This window comes from Melanostigma gelatinosum (assembly GCF_949748355.1).
Source record: "Melanostigma gelatinosum genome assembly, chromosome: 1".
Classification (NCBI taxonomy): Eukaryota; Metazoa; Chordata; class Actinopteri; order Perciformes; family Zoarcidae; genus Melanostigma; species Melanostigma gelatinosum.
The window spans coordinates 19838487-19860263 of NC_136634.1; the positions used below are offsets into that span (position 1 = coordinate 19838487).

The 21777-nt window shown below is 41.2% G+C and overlaps 1 protein-coding gene and 1 pseudogene across 2 annotated transcripts in view; one reads left to right on the forward strand and one right to left on the reverse strand.

The window, feature by feature from the left end:
• LOC306781537 (cytochrome b-c1 complex subunit Rieske, mitochondrial-like) overlaps positions 1 to 21090 on the reverse strand; it is a 64902-nt pseudogene extending 43812 nt beyond the window's left edge. The window contains exons 1-2 of the transcript in view: positions 21019 to 21090; positions 20494 to 20818 (exon numbers count right to left, since the gene is read on the reverse strand). The product of the transcript in view is annotated as a cytochrome b-c1 complex subunit Rieske, mitochondrial-like (transcript). The remainder of the gene's footprint in view (positions 1 to 20493; positions 20819 to 21018) is intronic.
• Positions 2909 to 3423, forward strand: LOC306775432 (protein C19orf12 homolog; the record flags this gene model as incomplete). The annotated part of the gene is made up of 2 exons (XM_079265863.1): positions 2909 to 3068; positions 3158 to 3423. The coding sequence occupies 2 exons, from the start codon at positions 2909 to 2911 to the stop codon at positions 3421 to 3423; spliced, it is 426 nt and encodes a 141-aa protein (XP_079121989.1).
• Positions 21091 to 21777: the final 687 nt, after the last annotated feature.

Sequence of the window (21777 nt, forward strand, 5' to 3'; positions counted from 1 at the left end):
CCAGTGTCGACTCTCCAAAATTTTAACTTTACTTTGCACAATTTAATAAATGTATTTGTTCACTGTAAATTAAGTTTCTCCTGATTTAACAAGCTGTGTCTCCCTGTATAAGTGTGTCAATGATCTCCCGGTGGCTTCAGTTCTATTTGTTTTGTTTTTTGTGATGTATGTTATTTTATTTCAAACTAATTTGCAATCATAAGAAGCGTGGTCTTTGTTGGTGAAATGTTTCTCACATACAAACAATTACTTATCGTAAAAAATCTTCAAATATATAGTAGAGTAAAATGTTTTCGGTGCGTTTTCTAGAAACTACAGGTCTGATGAGGAAAGTGGGAACAGGTGTGTAGGTGGGAGGGGCTGTCATGTGACCAGGACTGGCAGGTCTGGGGAGTGAGCAGGGGCTGGAGAGAAGGACAGAGAGCCAGGACGGGCAAAACCACCAACCCACTAGAAAGTCTCTGACCTCCCTCGAACTTCTCAGACAGTTTAAGTCAGGGGTGCCGCCACGTCATTTTATGTGGCCCACGAATCCGCCAGAATTTATTTTCTTTTTTTATAAAAAAAATAAAATAAAAAATAAAAAGTTAGATTTGATAATAAAAATATCCCCATCGTCGAAATGATGAGATCGAAAGTCGAAGTTATGAGATAGAAAGGCATAATGATGAGCTACTTAAACACACAGTCACAGAAGCAGCTCTTTGGCTGCTTACTGTACACTTGCAAATATTATTGTGAGTATATTGATGACTACTTTAAACGTGGCTTTACAACACATGAAACACTTCACGTGGGATTGTGCAAACGCACCCTTGAAAGGATTTTAAGCTTTGAACAAAGTTATTATAATTACTTGTGTTTGCTATTTTCTTTAATAGTTTGATCTTTGATAGAGTAATCTGGGTTTCTTAACCATAAATTAAAAGGATTTAAGTTATAATAACAGAAATGTGCTGAAATATAGTTTTACATTTATATAACTGCATGTACAATATTTTAACATTTGAATAAACAATCAAATGCAGAGACAGTTATTTACCAATCTGTTGGGAGTAGTTACATTTACACCGTCTTACATTTACAACCGGCCCTTTGAGGCCGACCGTGATGCTGATGTGGCCCGGAGTGAAGATGAGCTTGACACCCCTGCTCTAAGTGCATGTTTAATTTTTTCAAGACTTAAAAAAAACATCACATCCTTAAGCCAGGCATATATGGCTCTTTTCTTATTAAATGGCTCACTTCTCCCTTTGGTCGTATCTTGAATGCCCAAACTATTAGGCGTAGTTATCACTTATATTAACATAATCACAACCAAAAGAAAAATAATAATCACAAAACAGTTGATGTGCTTTACTGTAACGTCCAGTCGTAATAAATACTTCTCAGTCTCAACTATTATCCAAATAACTATGATAAAGCCACATTTTTTGCTGACAGTATAGCTTTCCCATCATGATCTGCTTCACTGAATATCTAACAACATACAGCGATATATATTCTAGATCATGTATCAACTGCTGACAAACCCCTTGAATGAATAAGAGCGGATGTTTACTTTTGCAGTGGTGGAATCTAACTAATTAATTAACTATATTTCAAAGCTTTAGTTATAGTTACTTTGCAAAGTTAGATTGTTGATAACAACATAAGGTAGGTTAGAATATATTATTACAGATAGTAAATATAGTAGCGGTGTATTAGATCTGGATTATTCTTCCACCCCTGGACTTCAGTAAGTTAAGTGACACAATGTCACACTTTTAATGGAATATCTTACGTGTGACTTATTATCTCCAACTAATGGCCTATAGTGCCAGTAAGCTGTTGTGCTGAAACATGTTGGTTAGATGTCTTTAGGAGAAGATGTACTGTTGTCTGAGGTGCAGGGGAATGTGTCACAGACTTTCAGATGTGAAATAACTAAATAACATTACAGTGGATGAGAGAGCTTTAGGGCTCTTAGTGTTTGGAGCCAGACAATTAAAAACTACGAAGTTGTATTTCCTAAACGTGTAAAAGGACAAAATATCTATGTTTTAAAGTATCACTTTTGTATCAGAAGGCACATTTGTGAGGCTTATAAGGACTTAAGTGTGAAATGTTTGCCTAAAGCAGAACAGCTGGAGGTTAGAGTGGGTGACGTCAGCCGCTCCGCTACTGCCCCCTTCTGGCCTGGACAGGATCCAACACTGATCCTCTTAACATTCATAACATAAAGTTAATTTTATGTCAAAATAAAATAAATACATGAACAACAATGTGACTACATCCTGTGTGGGTCACATTCTTCTAAAGATAAAAATATTAATTTCCCCAGATATTAGTTTACATCACCACAAACATGAATATAAAGCACATCACATGTATTTTACAGCATCCCAAAGATGCTTTCCAGGTCAGATCAGAGTTGAATCACTGAATCCATGGAAATATTACAATACATGTTTGATTCCTGTATTTAAAATTTTTTGAAAATTATCATCCCACAAATATGAGTTGCTGTCAAGTGCACCTTTAAAATGTTAAAGTGATATTCAGAGATTATTAAAGTAATTTAGGGTACTTGTAATTAGTTTAGCCTGAACACATTGGTCAATTGTTATTGGGGTGAATATGTCGAGATATGTTAAGTTATTATAATCTTCTGATAAATGAAGTATATTAAGGGGTGAAGGGGTCAGTTTGTGTTTTCTTCAGGATTTAGTTTGGTTCATTTAAAATGATCAAGATTAAATAATAGTTGCAATGTACCACCAGTAAACAACACTTGCTTCCCTTTTATAATGTATCACATCTACAAAACACGCACTACGGGCTTCATATCTGGTCACAGAATAGCAAGAAAGGGGCTACCTCACACAATCACCGAAGACTCCTGAAATGTATAAATCTGATCCACAGTATGTGCCATCGACTTGATGATGTCATGAAGCTGTGTTGTGAGTTATCTGCAAATCAGCAAATCCAGACCACAGTGAAAGGCTCAGGGAAGGGAGCAGCAGCAGCGGGCGGTCTGGCCTTCGCTGGAGGGTTAGTCGGGGGACCTCTTGGTATCGCAGTCGGTGAGTGGGAATAAATGCATGCAACAGTTTCTCCCACTCGTGTGTGTGCAATCATAATTCCACATGTTTGAAACCCTCTTAACATGTAGGCGGTGCTGTCGGAGGCCTTCTGGGCTGCTGGCTGACCAGTGGACAGTTCAAACCGCTGCCTCAGATCATAATGGAGCTCAGTCCTCAGCAGCAGCAGCAGCTTTATGGTAGTCTTCTGGCCGTGCTGGGAGACATTCAGTGGACAGATTTGGCTCAGCTAACTGCTCTAGTGATGGGCAACGCCACCCTGAAGCAGCAGCTGACGGCGACCCTTCTCGGGTACATCTCCAAGGAGCTCCAGGCGCAGGTGCACTACGTGGATTAGTGTCTGTGGAAGAACTGGGATACCCTAACGTAGGGGTGCACATGCTCAGAAGGTCTTTTGAAAATAATGTGAACTGTTTTATGACGCTGAAGAGACTCTTTATCAAATGTGAAATCACATGTTGTAAATTTGCACAGACGCCATCACAGTCTTGGTTCCAGGTTATACAGTTATTGTGAAAACAGCTGTATTGTTATGATGTGGGGTGTTTCGCGGACCCAAATGCAGACTCAGACAGCAGAGTTCTATTTCAAAACCAAGGTAGTTTATTTCTCTCAGTCAAGGGAAAAGACAGGTAATGGCCAAAGGCAATAGGAGGCGTCTCCACGCCTCCGCACGGTTCCAAGCCGGAAAGTGGCTAATCCTACACAGCGGCAGACGAAGCAGACAGGAAAACTGTCAAACGTCAAATACGGAGGCACGTCCTCGCGCTCCGCACGGATCCTAGCCGGGAGGTGGCAGGTCACATGTATACCTGGATTCATTTATTATTGGAAGTACACTCATCAGATGAAGGAATTATGTATTCATCAATGGCACTGTTAATCATATAAGAGACATAGTGGTTCTGTTTGTGATAACGGTTTTATACAAAATGTATAAAATACATTTGACACACCACATGAAACATCACACAGGGGAGGAACGATGGAGCTTTCATCCTATCTTTATCCAAGACCGTGTTCTTTCAATTTGAGAGCATCGCTCATTGAGTCCACGCTCAGATTTGGTACTGTCTTTAGCTTGATCCGGTAGACGAATTGAGTTTTTATTTTCTAGTTAGTGTTGGTTTTCTAGAGGGGGCCGGGGACACGCTCACCTGGAAGAAAATGTTGTACATTTTAAAGTTAAATGTATCAGTCTGGTGCACTCTGAGACCAACATCAAGAACATGAACATAATTCAGGCTGAAAGTAACGCAGTTTAAACTGACAAATGCAGGAAGGACAGCTGGCAAGAAATCACTAACTGTGTCATTCTGTAAATTAACCCATTTATAATATCACTGCTTCATCTATAACGCGATAGATCTGACTATAATAACACGTGTATTCACGTTCATGTTTTACTTTGATGTATTCTTATTCTTTCAGCTGAGACCCAGCGATGTGAAACAGACTTTTGGGCAAATAAATAAATATATATATGAATATAATTCTAAGCAGTGAGGAAGTTTCCTTCCATGATTTAAAATCACCCACACCAAACATTAAAGTAGCCGGAGACTGTAAGACACGACTCAAGAAGCCGGCACGCGTCAGTGAATGTGTGATGAGAGAATATTTACACATTTATTTTCTATTTACTCCAAAGTCTGTTTCGCACCACTGAGGCTACAGCTGAAAGAACAAGGCTAAAATATTGTCATACACGCCATGAAAACACATCTGCAACACATTAATTTACCATAATACACACATGTACTTATAGTCAGATCTATCATGCTCTAAATGAAGCAGTGATGTCATCAATCTGTTAATTTACGATTTCACACATGCAGTCTGAGATTTATTGCCAGCTGTCTTTTTTTGCATTTGTCAGTTTAAACTGTGTGATTATGTAACATTCATTAATGGTCCACGTACCGAGCTCTGATTGGTCAGTGTGTATTTGAATAAAAGGAATTAAATCACACGTTGCTGAGGGAGCAGAGGGGCAGAAAACGATCAGAAGGCAATTCATTGGTGATATTTTGTCTTCAATACATAAATGTTGGAAAACAATCACTTGAGTCGTCTCGTTCCACGACCCACAACTGTTACATATGGACCAGATGGAAGGTAACTGAAGATAGGAGTAATGATATACTATTTTATTAGTTTAAGGGCTTTTATTTGGTTACCCACCAAGTTGCAGCGAAACCGGATGTTCCTCGTAGAACCTGTCTCGATGGACTTTTATCTGTTCACCTTTTTTTTGGATGTTTTTCCTCTGACTCATCTCCCGAGTGAAAACCACACCCATTAATGCATTGCTGGTGAAATCCAGGGAACTGCCATTACATGTGAGGAGAACTGAGTTAGCACTATCACACTGGATTAGAATTCAGGGTGGACTTAACGGAAACACAGCAGCGACTGTCCTGTACAATGGTTGGGAGTACTCGACATTCTCTGGTAAAAGCTTTGGATGGGAAGTTAACAGGAAAGTGAAACAGTTCAAATTTGATACCATACAACATAGTCCAGCATATTAGTAGCAACATTGCTCCATGGATATTTCCACAACCCAAGGTAAATCTGGAGATATTAGAGAAGAGAAGAGAATGGACTGAGAGGAATGTAAACATCGGATACTTGGTTCAAGATTTACTGAATAAAAGATATTCTAATTCTGGAAATATCTTTACAGATGGATCTAAACGCTCAGATAACTGGTTATCAGTGTACACAGCCGAACTGACAGCAGTAATCATCAGTCTTCAGTGGGTGGAGGAGGTCAAACCAATGAAAGTACTTTTGTGTTCACATTCTGCAGCTGCAATACAAAGTATACAATCCGGTCAAACAGTACGAGAGGATCTTTTAACTAAAGTTTATACATCATTACTGAACTCACAACATTTAGGAATAGATGTACATCTCTGTTGGGCACCGGCTCATGTTGGAATAGAGGGAAATGAGGTTGCAGATAAACTTGAGAAAAGAGCGTCAAACAAAAATGATATTTTAGAAATTTGTTTTGGGAGGTCAGAAGCAAAATCAGTAATACAGCACGGAATTATTACATCTTGGCAGGAAATTTGGAATAATGACAATAAGGATATAAATTACAACAAAATACAGACGTCAGTCAGATTGAGAAGTGATGGAAGTAAAAGTAGAAAAGAAGATGTTACTTTCAGATTGAGGTTCGGACATACAGGACTCAATGACACGTTATACACATCATGAAAAAGACAGAGTGGGATAAATGTGAGATATGCAACTGTAAAGAAACTGTTGAACATGTTGTTGAACATGATAGAGTGGAAGAAGTTCAGGGTGGAAAGAGAAAGACTGAAGAACAGAGTGGTAGATACAGGAAGGGAGTGGAGCATCAAAGGACTGTATATTATTTCCGTTTTATTGATTATCAGAGTCTGAAGGAAGTTTTATTTTGGAAAATGACCGGATTCTCTCGCAATTTCATCCGCCTGTGCCTCTTGACATGTCAAGACGCTTTGTCTCGGTCACAACTCTGCTGGTGTTTTGGATTAAAATCGAGGCTGAATATCCTGAGATCGCCACTAAAGCACTGAAAACCCTGCTTCCATTTCCAACATCCTCTTTGTGAAGCGGGATGTTCTGCAGTGACAGCAATCAAAACAAAATGGCGGAGTAGAGTGGACATCAAGAACAGACTTCGGGTGTCATTGTCTCCCATTACCCCCAGATGGGGTAATGGGAGACTAATGGGAGGGCTGCCACCGATTCAGCAATGTTAAAAGGATCATTTGTGGAGTTACTTGCAACAGCTTAAACTTTTGTTGTGACTTGCATGTATGATTTTAAATATTTGCAAAGCAACAGACAAAATAATTTTTTTTAATATACAGTGTTGTATCATTACTGCTAATGGGTCATAATGTGTGGAGTTTTGTGAAAACTGCCATGGAAAACATGCTGAACACTGGACTAGCAAATAGTGAATTCATAGAATAGAACAGAATAGAATAGAATGCTGGATGGAACTGGAACACAGCTGAGTTCTGGGATTAGAATGTTGAGGTGTCATCTTGTGGATGAAGCCCAGTGCTCCACAGAGGACAGCTGGACAGCTCTGAGGGAAGCCACAGGCAAAACCACTCCTCAAAATTTCTTGTAAAGTATTTTATTTTATTTTATATGACTGGTCAGACTCCCTGTTGAGGTGAAGGTCTGTCATCTGGCAAATTGGCAGATGAACTTGCAAGCTTTTCAACCTCACTTCAGGCTTCCGGTGTGTCCGATGTCGGCTGCTGTGGTAATATACCCTCACCAAACTCCTGTCGTGTAAACCAGGAGCATATCTGACCTGTAACTTTGGATTCAGAATAGACTTTGACTGCTACCACTTTTCATAATTTGGCTCACGATGTTTGGTGCCACTATTATAATTGAAGGATTACCAAATCCCTCCTTGAATATCAAATTGTTAGCATTGATTATTTACTGAGAGTAAAGTACAGTAAAACTTAGAGAGCTTTGCTTAGAGGAGGGATATTTTGAAATATAGTATTTATAATCATACAGTTGTAAAATAATGAACTAACTGTGTAAAATGTTGGCATTTACTCTAACCTCCTATTAGGACAGTGTTTTCATGCTGTCATTCACTCACTCTCTGTGCTTTCTCTCCTCACAAGTTTCTATGGATCATTGTTATATCTGGACACTGGTCTTGCCTCTAACGTAGTTGTGACACATGCAAGAGTAACTTCCCTGGTTGCCCTGATCGTGACAGTGAGCGTGTACTGTCGGGGAGAGGCAGTCACGTATCTCCTGAGTGAGAGTCCTGAACGGTGACATGTCGCCGTGTTGGGCTGCTGTTTCAGTAGTATCAAACAAGGGGATGGCCAGTCTTCAAATCATGTGCCAACATGCGTTTGGGTACTTCCGGTGTCCGATGTACAATGATGGGGTAATATACTCTCACCAAACTCCTGTCGTGTGAACCAGCAGCATATCTGACCTGTAGCATTGGATTCAGAATAGATTTTGGCCGTTACCACTTTTCGTAATTTGGCTCAGGACGTTTGGTGCCACTATAATAATTTAAGGATTACCAAATCCCTCCTTGAATATCAAATTGTTCGTATTGATTATTTACTGAGGGTCAAGTACAGTAAAACGTATAGAGCTTTGCTCAGAGGAGTGATATTTTGAAATAATTAATTTACAACTGTATGACTATAAATACTATAACTACCGGTATGTAAAGTTTGAGGATTTACTCTAACTTCCTACATTAGGACAGTCTTTGTATGCTCTCATTCACTCCCTCATCTCTCTGACTCTCGCTCTCTGGCTCCTACTCTATCAGCTGACAGTGGCCGATTTCGCCACGGCCTCCCTCAGCCAATCATATATTTCCTGTCAAACTTTAAAGACCTGTTCTCTTCTGTGCAGTCAGCTGTCATTTCAGTACGAACCGATGTGACCCTCCTCCCCATTCATCATTACATCTGGTGTTCAAGGTTTCTTCCACTGAGGGCAGTCCCACTCCACATGCCATCATCTATCTTCAACCTGCCCCTACTGACTTCAACAACTCTACCAGTGTCGACTCTCCAAAATTTTAACTTTACTTTGCACAATTTAATAAATGTATTTGTTCACTGTAAATTAAGTTTCTCCTGATTTAACAAGCTGTGTCTCCCTGTATAAGTGTGTCAATGATCTCCCGGTGGCTTCAGTTCTATTTGTTTTGTTTTTTGTGATGTATGTTATTTTATTTCAAACTAATTTGCAATCATAAGAAGCGTGGTCTTTGTTGGTGAAATGTTTCTCACATACAAACAATTACTTATCGTAAAAAATCTTCAAATATATAGTAGAGTAAAATGTTTTCGGTGCGTTTTCTAGAAACTACAGGTCTGATGAGGAAAGTGGGAACAGGTGTGTAGGTGGGAGGGGCTGTCATGTGACCAGGACTGGCAGGTCTGGGGAGTGAGCAGGGGCTGGAGAGAAGGACAGAGAGCCAGGACGGGCAAAACCACCAACCCACTAGAAAGTCTCTGACCTCCCTCGAACTTCTCAGACAGTTTAAGTCAGGGGTGCCGCCACGTCATTTTATGTGGCCCACGAATCCGCCAGAATTTATTTTCTTTTTTTTATAAAAAAAATAAAATAAAAAATAAAAAGTTAGATTTGATAATAAAAATATCCCCATCGTCGAAATGATGAGATCGAAAGTCGAAGTTATGAGATAGAAAGGCATAATGATGAGCTACTTAAACACACAGTCACAGAAGCAGCTCTTTGGCTGCTTACTGTACACTTGCAAATATTATTGTGAGTATATTGATGACTACTTTAAACGTGGCTTTACAACACATGAAACACTTCACGTGGGATTGTGCAAACGCACCCTTGAAAGGATTTTAAGCTTTGAACAAAGTTATTATAATTACTTGTGTTTGCTATTTTCTTTAATAGTTTGATCTTTGATAGAGTAATCTGGGTTTCTTAACCCTAAATTAAAAGGATTTAAGTTATAATAACAGAAATGTGCTGAAATATAGTTTTACATTTATATAACTGCATGTACAATATTTTAACATTTGAATAAACAATCAAATGCAGAGACAGTTATTTACCAATCTGTTGGGAGTAGTTACATTTACACCGTCTTACATTTACAACCGGCCCTTTGAGGCCGACCGTGATGCTGATGTGGCCCGGAGTGAAGATGAGCTTGACACCCCTGCTCTAAGTGCATGTTTAATTTTTTCAAGACTTAAAAAAAACATCACATCCTTAAGCCAGGCATATATGGCTCTTTTCTTATTAAATGGCTCACTTCTCCCTTTGGTCGTATCTTGAATGCCCAAACTATTAGGCGTAGTTATCACTTATATTAACATAATCACAACCAAAAGAAAAATAATAATCACAAAACAGTTGATGTGCTTTACTGTAACGTCCAGTCGTAATAAATACTTCTCAGTCTCAACTATTATCCAAATAACTATGATAAAGCCACATTTTTTGCTGACAGTATAGCTTTCCCATCATGATCTGCTTCACTGAATATCTAACAACATACAGCGATATATATTCTAGATCATGTATCAACTGCTGACAAACCCCTTGAATGAATAAGAGCGGATGTTTACTTTTGCAGTGGTGGAATCTAACTAATTAATTAACTATATTTCAAAGCTTTAGTTATAGTTACTTTGCAAAGTTAGATTGTTGATAACAACATAAGGTAGGTTAGAATATATTATTACAGATAGTAAATATAGTAGCGGTGTATTAGATCTGGATTATTCTTCCACCCCTGGACTTCAGTAAGTTAAGTGACACAATGTCACACTTTTAATGGAATATCTTACGTGTGACTTATTATCTCCAACTAATGGCCTATAGTGCCAGTAAGCTGTTGTGCTGAAACATGTTGGTTAGATGTCTTTAGGAGAAGATGTACTGTTGTCTGAGGTGCAGGGGAATGTGTCACAGACTTTCAGATGTGAAATAACTAAATAACATTACAGTGGATGAGGGAGCTTTAGGGCTCTTAGTGTTTGGAGCCAGACAATTAAAAACTACGAAGTTGTATTTCCTAAACGTGTAAAAGGACAAAATATCTATGTTTTAAAGTATCACTTTTGTATCAGAAGGCACATTTGTGAGGCTTATAAGGACTTAAGTGTGAAATGTTTGCCTAAAGCAGAACAGCTGGAGGTTAGAGTGGGTGACGTCAGCCGCTCCGCTACTGCCCCCTTCTGGCCTGGACAGGATCCAACACTGATCCTCTTAACATTCATAACATAAAGTTAATTTTATGTCAAAATAAAATAAATACATGAACAACAATGTGACTACATCCTGTGTGGGTCACATTCTTCTAAAGATAAAAAATATTCATTTCCCCAGATATTAGTTTACATCACTGTTCCCTGTCACTGTTAGAGACAGGGGACAAACTAGTTCAGCTTAAAAGGGCTTTATTTAATATTTTGAATGGAACGGGTTCAATATCCAGAATATAACGTCTATATTTTTTATTTTGTTATTTCAATTATTTCAATTAATTTTATTTTAAATGTTAAGTTTATTTTTCTTCTTTTACTTTATTTATAAATAACACTATTATTGTGTAATGATAACTGTCATAAAATGATGATGTTACACACTCCGGTCCAGTAGGTGGCGCCTTAAACGTTGGTTTGTAGTCCGCCATTAAAGTGAAAGAAGAAGAAGAAGAAGCAAGAGAAGAGAAGAGGAGAGGAGAGGAAGAAGAAGAGGACTCATCTCAAAATGTCTAAACTAGAAATGCTGAGATCTTTAGTCAACCAGCGACTAACTGCGGCTGGTGAAGAGATATTTGGTCTGTTTGAAAGAACGATAGCAGAGTACGAGGAGGAACTCTCTCGTTCAAAAGAGGAGAATAAACGACAACGGGAGCTTCTGGACGCTGTTCTCAACCCGGAAGTCCGGATACAAAGAGCACGTGGGTTCACTTTATTTCTTCTCTCAGTTCTCAAACACTGTTCATGCTCCGGCTGATAACTTCTAATGTAGTTTGGAGTGAGACTCTGTTGCAATTCGTCGTTTTCTTCTTCACCTGATAATACCTGTAAACGTGTCGCTTTTTGGCGAAATAAACCGTTTTTAATCAAAATATGTCATCCACGTGAGTAGTCTACATCCGTAGTTTTTTTTTGTGTGTGTGGGGGGGGGGGGTCAGCCGGTCAGCCGGTCAGCGTTTCTCAGATTGGAGTGAGACGAGGAGAAAAGGTGATGTTGTGATCGTCGCAATAAAATGTATTTGATGCGACATGTCGAGTCTTGGCCAATCAGCGGTAAGATGTCTGCAGCGTCTTCATTTCCCTCCGTTACAGTTAAAGTTCCGTTACAGTTCAGACTTGTTGGGTTAAGTCAGTGGTTCTCAAACTTTTTCTGTCACGCCCCACTTTGGAGGAAGAAAAATGTTCATGCCCCACCACCCCAACAAAATTGTAACAAAATGCTCCATGTTGAACTTTTATTGAAAGAACAACATTGTGTGACTCCATCTGTGCTTTTTCAAAAAATAGAATAAAGAAAATTGCAATCACTTTCAAGTAAACCAGATTGCTCCATCAGACAAAAACAAATACAATGTGCAATCGCTTTGTTAGAACAATGCAAATAAAGTTCTATATGTGCAAAAATAACTAATATTTGTCAAAAAATAGCTTATTGTCGCTGCAATTAACCTGTTTCGCACTGAATATATTTTTAAGATAATAACAATAAAGTGCAGCCTGTGCAAAACTAAACAAAATGAGTGCAGACTTGTGTGAGCCATATGCTCACACATATCGAGCATTTTATTTTAAATATGAGCTTTAAAATGTAGCATTCTAAAAGTAAAATAATCGCTGTAATAATAATAATACACTGTTGGTCACTGGCTGTGGTCATCACAGTGAACAGTGTCTGTCAGTGTGATGAGAGGGCATGTGAGCCCTTGTTGCTGTACTTTATCTCCTTGGAGCAGAGGCTGCATTTAACATACCCTGCCTTATCAATGTAAGGCGTTTGGCATTCCGACGTTTGAGGGACTTCCACAACACGTACAAAGCAGCAATTGTCCTTATTCCTTTCATGGTTGATAGCGGAAAGAAATGATGGCCAGGTGAACGGCTTCCAGGACGATAAACCACGCCCCCTCTCCGGCACGGAGCGATTTTGCGGCGTTTGGTGTGAACACGACCGGCGGTGCGTTGGACGTGTTTTTGCGGTGCGTTGGACGCGATTTTGCAGTGCGTCAAAAAATCAATGCGACCGGTGTGAACGCAGCATAAGGCAGTGGTTCTCAAACTTTTTCTGTCGCGTTCCACTTTGGAGGAAGAAAAATGTTCATGCCCCAACAAAATTGTAACAAAATGGTCTTTGTTGAACATTTATTGAAATAACAACATTTTGTGACTCCTCCATCTGTGCTTTTTCAAATAATAGAACAAAGAAAATTGCAATCACTTAAGTAAACCAGATTGCTCCATCATACAAAAACAAATAAAATGTGCAATCACTTTGTTAGAACAATGCAAATTAAGTTATATCTGTGCAAAAAAGAACTACAATTTGGCAAAAAATAGCTTATTGCAAATTGGCTGCAATTAACCCGTTTTGCACTAAACATCTTTTCAAGATAACAAAGTGCAACCTGTGAAAAACTAAACAAAACAAGTTTCATACTGTCCGCAGCTAGTTTTCAGACATAAAACACAGACTGGTCTCTCCTCATCTCCTAACGCGTCCACTGTGAAACCCAGAGCAAGATAGGCGTCATGTTCGTGTTCATCTCGGATACATCGCTTGCGGTTGTTTTTCTTTTCCCGCCTGCCAAATGTCTGTACATTTGGAACACTAAGCCGCACATGTGAGTCGCCAAGGATCATGGCCGTCGCGCATGCGCAAGCGTAACCTGTTAACGGCGTAACGTAAACATTTACACGAAAGTACAGGCATTTCACCATGTATTCATTAATTATTACTTTTTTTTTTAATACAAAAATTCTGCATTTTCCCCCGCGCCTTAAAATAGCACGCGATCAGAGCGCACTCGCAGCTCCGTTCCCTGTCATGCTGCCTGCAGGAATTGACTGCAAGGGGACGGGCTGCCCAGCGCGCTCACACAGCAGCAGGCAGCGCGCGCACTCACAGCGAGTGATCACAGGGGAGACATGGCGAGTGCTTTCCCAACCGTCCTCTGCTTGCTGAAAAACAAGATGCCAGAAGTAGCTTCTGGAAATACTTTGGCTACATTGCAGATCGTGAAGGAAAGCCCACTGACCTACAGAGACCCGTTTGCAAAAAGTGTTTGAAAGCCACACAAACAAAGGGAGGCAACACGTCTAACATGTTAACATGTAACATTCTGCTGTAGGCTTATAGTAATATTTGTTAAGTGTTCAAAAAGCTGGGCAGGAACAAGCTGGTAAAAAAGGGAACCGTACAGATGTTTTATTTATTACTATTATAGATAACTATACCAGTATCGTATTTCTTATTTGTGGGATTGTATCGAATTCTGGTATCGTATCGGTATCGTGATACTTATGGCAGGTATCGTATCGAAGTCATAATTTTGGTATCGTGACAACCCTAGATGGAAGACAGAGCGCATGGGGGGGGGGGCTTTTTCTTTTACCTTTTGTTTGAGAAATTCTGAACACAACAGTATTATGTGTGTGTGTGTTAATTTGCAATAGTGTTGCGTTGTGTAGCAACCTGCAGGAACAGCACCTTCCCCATCCCTGAGACTCCAGGACTCCCACACACAATGTGGCCCAACCCTGGCTTGTGTGTGGGTGAAGATCATGCGTCCCTGTGCTGGACACGATCAAATAAAGTGGAAAGATACAGGGCTCACAAAACACTGAGAGGAGAGATGCGTATACGGAGCCCTGACTTTGTGTCTGTTGCTAGGGCTACTTAATCAATTCTTGTGTTTTTGTGAAACCATAGATCTATGTTTTTGATGCTTGACTTAATACATTGTTAACACTTGTAGATTGTCTACCATCTTCTGTTCATCGAATATAATTCTCCTGGGGAACACCCCCCCCCCCCCCCCCCCTAGATGACAGGAAATATTTCAACTTAAAGTACAAGTTTGTTCTCTTTGATAACACCACATGGATTTGGCAGCTTAAAATGGTTCATATGCTCATGGTCACATAAGTTGATTACATTCTTGTATTATCTGGTTCTGTTGATACTGTGTATGTCCAGGAGACTATTTGCTCAATTCTAAAATGTCTTTGTAACACCTCTGTGTGTGTTTTCCTTTTTTCCTGCAGACGTCCAGCAGCTGTTGTTGGTTAAAGAAGAGGTTCCCTCTGAGCAGCAGGAGTGGAGCTCCAGTCTGAACCAGGAGGACCCAGAGCCCTCGCATATTAAAGAACAGGAGGACCCAGAGCCCCCACATATTAAAGAAGAACAGGAGGACCCAGAGCCCCCACATATTAAAGAAGAACAGGAGGACCCAGAGCCCCCACATATTAAAGAAGAACAGGAGGACCCAGAGCCCCCACACATTAAAGAAGAACAGGAGGAACTCTGCACCAGTCAGGAAGGAGAGCAGCTTCAAGGTCTGGAGGAGGCTGATGTCAAGTTCTCATTCACTCCTGTGACGAGTGAAGATGAAGAAGAGGAAGCTCAGTCCTCACAGCTTCATCAAAGACAAACTAAACAGATGGGAACAGAAGCTGATGGAAAGGACTGTGGAGGACCAGAACCAGACAGGAACTTGGATCCAGATAGACATCCAGAACCAGATACTGATGAGAAGACTGGAGAATCTTCTGACACTGATGAGGGTGGTGATTGGAAGAAGACCAGAGAACCTCAGTCAGGTTTAAACTATGTGAAACCTGATGAAGTCCGTGTCAGTGATTCAAGATGTAGCGCTGGTGAGAAACGTTTTAGATGCTCTGAGTGTGAGAAAACATTTGGCAAGAGACAACATCTGAAGATACACATGATAACCCACACAGGAGAAAAACCTTTCAGCTGCTCAGTCTGTAAGAAATCTTTTAACCGGCATTCAAATTTACAGAAGCACATGAGAACCCACACAGGAGAAAAACCTTTCAGCTGCTCAGTCTGTAAGAAATCTTTTAGCGTTCGTTCAACTTTACAGAGACACATGAGAACCCACACAGGAGAAAAACCTTTCAGCTGCTCAGTCTGTAAGAAATCTTTTAGCGTTCGTTCAACTTTACAGAAGCACATGAGAACCCACACAGGAGAAAAACCTTTCAGCTGCTCAGTCTGTAAGAAATCTTTTAACGATCGTTCAACTTTACAGACACACATGAGAACCCACACAGGAGACAATCCCCTTTAGCTGTTCTGGTTGTAGTAAAGTTTCCGTTTGTGGTAAAAGCTTTCAGCACGAGTCACCTCTGAAGTTACACATGATTAACCGCGGTTCAACTCCACTGATTTCAATGTTTCAATACAAAAAGTTATGCACTGAATGAGCGCCAACTGTACAGTTTGAAATAGTTTTGATGATTATATTGATGATTGATTTGATGGCAGCGTCGGAAATACACGAGGGCAAAGGGCAAAACTGCCCCTAAGAAATATCATTTTGCCCCTGATATCACTAGGACAGGGGCAAAAAATGCCCCCGAACTTTCTAAACGAATAAAAAAAAATGAAGCACTTCTTAATCAGACCTGCGACTGCGGTCAACTCAGCAGACGCTTAAATTTTAGTGCACCTATATCCTGAAATTCACGGTAAACTCATTCAAACGGCGCAGATCGGGAGCGAGCGAAGGACTTTGAAAGTTAACGGAAAGATTAACATGAGACAACATCCGATTTGTTCCGACTAACATCCGGTTTTCAGAATAAGATGCCAACAAAGTGTACATATTGCATAATGGAAATTAGATTCAATGAATTATATTCACATTAAGTATAAAACATGCTACCTGCATCTCGTGAGTTAAAGGTAAAATACACCTAAGTTGTGCGTAAAGTGTCTTTATTCTTTGATTTGAGGGTTGCTGGAAATGAATAAAACCTGAATGACAGTCAATTGAGATATTTTACGAAGTAAAAACTCTGAACTGAATTTGTACCTTTAAATGGCACATTTCTTTTAATTTTTAAGGTGCTATAAAAATGGTTTTCTCAAATTCCACACAATGACTAATGTATAAGTTCAGGACAAAAATGGGTAATATCACAATATTTGAGGTGCTACAAAAATATTTTTTCTCAATAATTCTATACAATGACTGATGTATATGTAATCAAGGCATCGTTGACTTAATAATTGTTAATAGTTTAAAACATTTAATAATAACAATGAAACCACGAAGAAATAAGAATGAAATTGAATATGATTGTCTGATTTGTTTGTTTTTTGTTTAAATAAATCTAAGAAAACACTTTGAATCTGTAGTCTACTGCCTAATAGTCTTATAATTGCCATTTGATGACAATTGCTCATATACTGTAAGCCTAAATAAGTATATTTATTGTTTTGAACGGTTAAATGTTATTTCACAAGTTTCAAAAAGTGCCCCCAATTTTTTGAAAATGCCACTGGATGTCAGTTAGTGAGGGCAAAAATTGCCCCCAAAAAAATATGTAGATTTCCTACCCTGTTTGATGGTAATGTAGGTTTAAGACGATGGTTTTACCTGCATCTGTGCACAGTATATTGTATTTAAATGATTTCATCAATAAAAAGAAAAAGGTTTGTGTATTTCACTGTTTCATACAGTTGTACATAGCACACTTTGTTCGTCAGGATTAAATCCATCAGTGACTGGAGTGTGACTCAATAGTTCTTTATCTTACTTGGCAGTTTGCACTCTTTGCTGCTGCCATTACTGGTATACAATTGTCATCTTGTCTGACACACTCATAAAAAGGTCCTTTAGAAAAAGCAATCTACACATTCTTTGGAGTCACAAACCAACAACATCCTGATCTCGATCTATAGTTCCTTCCAGTTGATTAACAGGCAGACACATTCCTGAATGTGTTCACAACTTGTCGATACGTTTTTAGATTGCCAGTGGCTTTTCTTGATCGTACCATCATCTTATCCTCATCATTGTGCTCCCCAGGCCTCTTGTTGTTCATGTGTATGAGCACTTTTACCAGCTCAACTTTAGGTCACCATGAAACAGGCCCCACCTTTGACTTTATCACACAGCTCCAACACAATATATCAGGATTGGTGCGGCAGCAAAGGGATTGGACCTGATCACACCCGGCCCTCATTCCTTTGCTTCCATTTTCTGTGAAGCACTCTTTAACTTTTTGTGTCACATAATGCTGTTTGGAAAATACTAAAAATAGTGTGGAATGAAAGAAATCCATGGAGATTAAAACAAAAAATAAAATGTCAGTGAATCAAAAGACATCAAGCTAAGTGATTCAGATCAATCAAAGAAAAACAATTCACTCTTTTCCAAGGGAAAAGACTATCTCTATCATAGAGTTGGAAATATGTCTTTAACAGTAAATGCACACGTTTTATGTCACTTGTTGGGAACTAAAGGAGCGTGTTTGGGTTATCAGCATTTAAGAAACTGAATTCTTGACATCAATAGAATTATTGATGTATGTAACAATTATTAATGATTATTAATATAAACGGGGCACCACCCTGCGAACAGGGACCAATAACCAAACGATAAAACTAAGTCTCATAATTAGTAGTCACTCATAATGTCAATAGTCTGCGTATGACTATACATTCAGTGACAGTGAAGGGTTTTAAGTTCGAGCACAGGCTACTACATACAGTCTTATCAAATACATATGCACAAGTAATCACAGACGACTGCTCCTTAAAGTATAACAGAGTTTATTGAATCAAAATAATAAATGATCAAATCAATTAATAGTGCAACCAACAAACGTTATCATACGATTTTATATGCCTAAACTAAAGAATGAATAAAATGGATGAGGGTGTATGTCTGTGTGTGTATGTATGTGTGTGTGTGTGTGTGTGTCTGTGGGTGAACAGGAAGGAGTCTTACAGCTACGCTAAAGACTACAAAGATGGCGGCGTCGAGTGACGCGGGCCAAAGGGGAGGGGCCTTAAGAACTACAGCTAAAACCTACAAAGATGGCGGAGTCGAGTGACGCGGACCAAAATGGCAGTTAGGCTGCTGTATGTACTCACGTGTGCCTGGGCAGCACGTGATGTGAGGCGCTCGTTTGAACGAGGTTCCCCAGGGGTAGAACTAGGAGCTATGTGTATGTGTGTTTCGTGAAAGGAGGAAAGAGAAAAAAGGTGGGGGCTCATGAATCAGACTTCTGCGTGCGGTCCGCGTTGTAGTGATAATGGGGGTGTCTGGCGTATCGTACATAACGTGCCGTTGTCGGTAGAACTGCCAGCAGTTATGTACGATAGCCGAGATTCCACACTTCACTCACAGAGCTGATTTAATGAGCAGAGAATACTACACGAAGTGTAGTAAAACCAATGAAAAGAAATCAAATAAATCCAAGCAAACAGTCACAGTTAATACACGAATACAGCGGAGCTTCTCTCGTCCGCGAGGAGTTGCGTAATATCTCGATATCACGCGACAGTAATTTAAACAACAAAAACACGGGAATATCAACATATAAATGAATGGCCTGAATTAAACTTAAGTTAATTTAAGCTAAGCTATGCCCAAATGCCAAGAACCTTACTTGTAGATGCTTCGTTGCAACGTGGAAGTGTCCGTGGCAAAGCTGGTCCGTCTTCCTCGTCGGGAAGGGGGACAGGGGGGGGACAGGCTGCTTGCAGCGCGGCTTTGCAGCGGCGCTGTTTCGGTCTGTCGTGGCGCAGCTCGCTCTGGAGCAAACGCAGACGTGATCTGTCCTCGCTGCAGGGAGGACAGTTTAACTTCGGCTGAGACGACGTGGTCCGTAGGTCTCCCGGTAATCATCGGTCAGGAGAGGAGCGAGGCTTCGTCGGCTCCTCTGTGCCGGTTTGTGCACAAAATAAAAAGAAGCAGAAAGCACTGAACGAATGCTGATGCAGATTCGTTATCGCGGGCTGTTTCGTCCAGCGAAATGGCTCGTGACCTGTCAGGGTTTGATGAGGGTTCGAGGGGCTCCCTCGTGGGGGGAAAGCTGGTTCTTCTGTGGCCTGGACGGGGGTGTCCGAGCGAAGAGAGCGTGGTGTGCTCCCTGTTCGACGGAGGTCGACGGGAAAAAGCTGGATTCTCTGTGGCCTGGACGGGGGGGGGGTCCGGGCGAAGAGAGCGGTTGTGTGCTTCCTAACTCAACCGAGGTCGAAGGGGGAAAAGCAAGGAGATGTGATCTGCAGGCACTTTTGTTGGACAGTGGTTGAACCACAGGGGTCCTGGGGTCTCTTGGCCTTCGGCCAATGAGATTGCAGCGGTGCATTCAGGTGACTTCAGGAACCATAGTTTTTTGGGGGGAGGGGGAATTCACACCCTAGTGTGACATTCCACCCAGAGGAGGCTTGTTCTCTTTGAAACTACAGGTCAGGATGAGACCTGTGCTCGACAAAGTGAAGGCCTGATTCTCTTTGTCCACAGCACATGTTCAAGCCATAGGCCAGAGCCCAACACACTCACATGGAGCCATCTAAAAAATACATATTACAGGGAGGAACTGAGACAGCGCTCCAGTATTTATCCCACTATGACTACGTCCTCAGTGAACTCATAGAAGGGAACCTCTAGGTTTAGAGGAGCAGGTCCCTTTTTTATCCTTCCTGAAGCATCGTAGTGGGAGCCATGGCACGGACAGTAGTAGCCTCCGAAGTATCCGGCGTTGGCGATGGGCACACAACTAAGATGGGTGCACACACCGAGGACGATGACCCAGCGGGGGTTAATCACTGTCCTTGTCATGCTGGGGGTCACTGAGCTCCGCCAGATTCACACCCTCCTCTGCTGCGATTTCCTTCTCTGTGCGGCGATGGACAAACAGGGGCTTTCCTCTCCACATGAAGGTCATGTTTTTGCCTTCAGGGATGTCAGCGAGCTTGATCTCAATCTGCGATAAGGCCAGGACATCTGCTGATGCGCTCATTGAGGAGACAAACTGGGTGACCACAGTCTTGGCGGCATACACACCAACCACAGCGGTCGCTCCAGTGACTAGGTAAGAGAAGGACCTTCTCGCCTCGCTGCTCTCCTGGGAGGATTTGTTGGGGTCCGTGACCTCGGGGCGACGGTAGTCTGTAAAGTCAGGAATTTTGACAGACCGCTCCAACAACAGAACAGGTAGGTATATGGCACAACTAGGGAGCAGTACACCTCCCTTGATCGCCGAGCCACCAGCGACAGGCGTCAGCGTCAGTCACAACACGCCCAGACAAGCCCAGACAAGTTTGCATGGGCAAACTACGGCCAGTCACTCGCACCAGCCCCTCAAGAGGGCCGGTTCGTATTGCACCCCCTCCTTACTCTCTGCATCAGGGATATCTCACCCTGCAGCCTCTTTTCCCCAATCTGCACTTCCAACCCACGCACATGCATCCCAGCATCTTTTCCTCTTCCCTCGCTCCTGCCTTTCCGTTCAACACAACACAGGCTATCGATCACCGGTAACCACATGGACCTCGCCCAATTATCGAGCCATCCACACGCAATCCCCACATCTCCTGGGAATTGCTAACCAAGCTCGGCCGCTGCACTCAAACAGCCACTCCCAACCTGCGCAGACATCACCAGGCTCCACCTAATTCCCAGCCTGGACTACTCCACAAAGTACATAAGAATCGATCACGCCACGTTCCCCATCCGCCTCGCAGGCGAAGATGCCGGTCACCTAAGGCAGACATCACCAGCACCTCCAAAGTCCTTCCCACCGAACCAGACTACCGGTACCTTTTCGCTTTCCTTCGGAAGGCCGCACATCCATCCTCCCGACACAGTCGTCTATCACCTCAAATGCCGCAAGACCAACCAATATGGGCCACCTCAACCCATCTACCATTTCCGACCAGACTCGTACTCAAGTCCGTACAAACCCATCCGCGACTACTTGAGCTCAAGTTCAGCCAAAATAATGTGAACTGTTTTATGACACTGAAGAGACTTTATCAAATGTGAAATCACATATTGTAAATTTGCACAGACGCCATCACAGTCTTGGTTCCAGGTTATACAGTTATTGTGAAAACAGCTGTATTGTTATGATGTGGGGTGTTTCACGGACCGAAA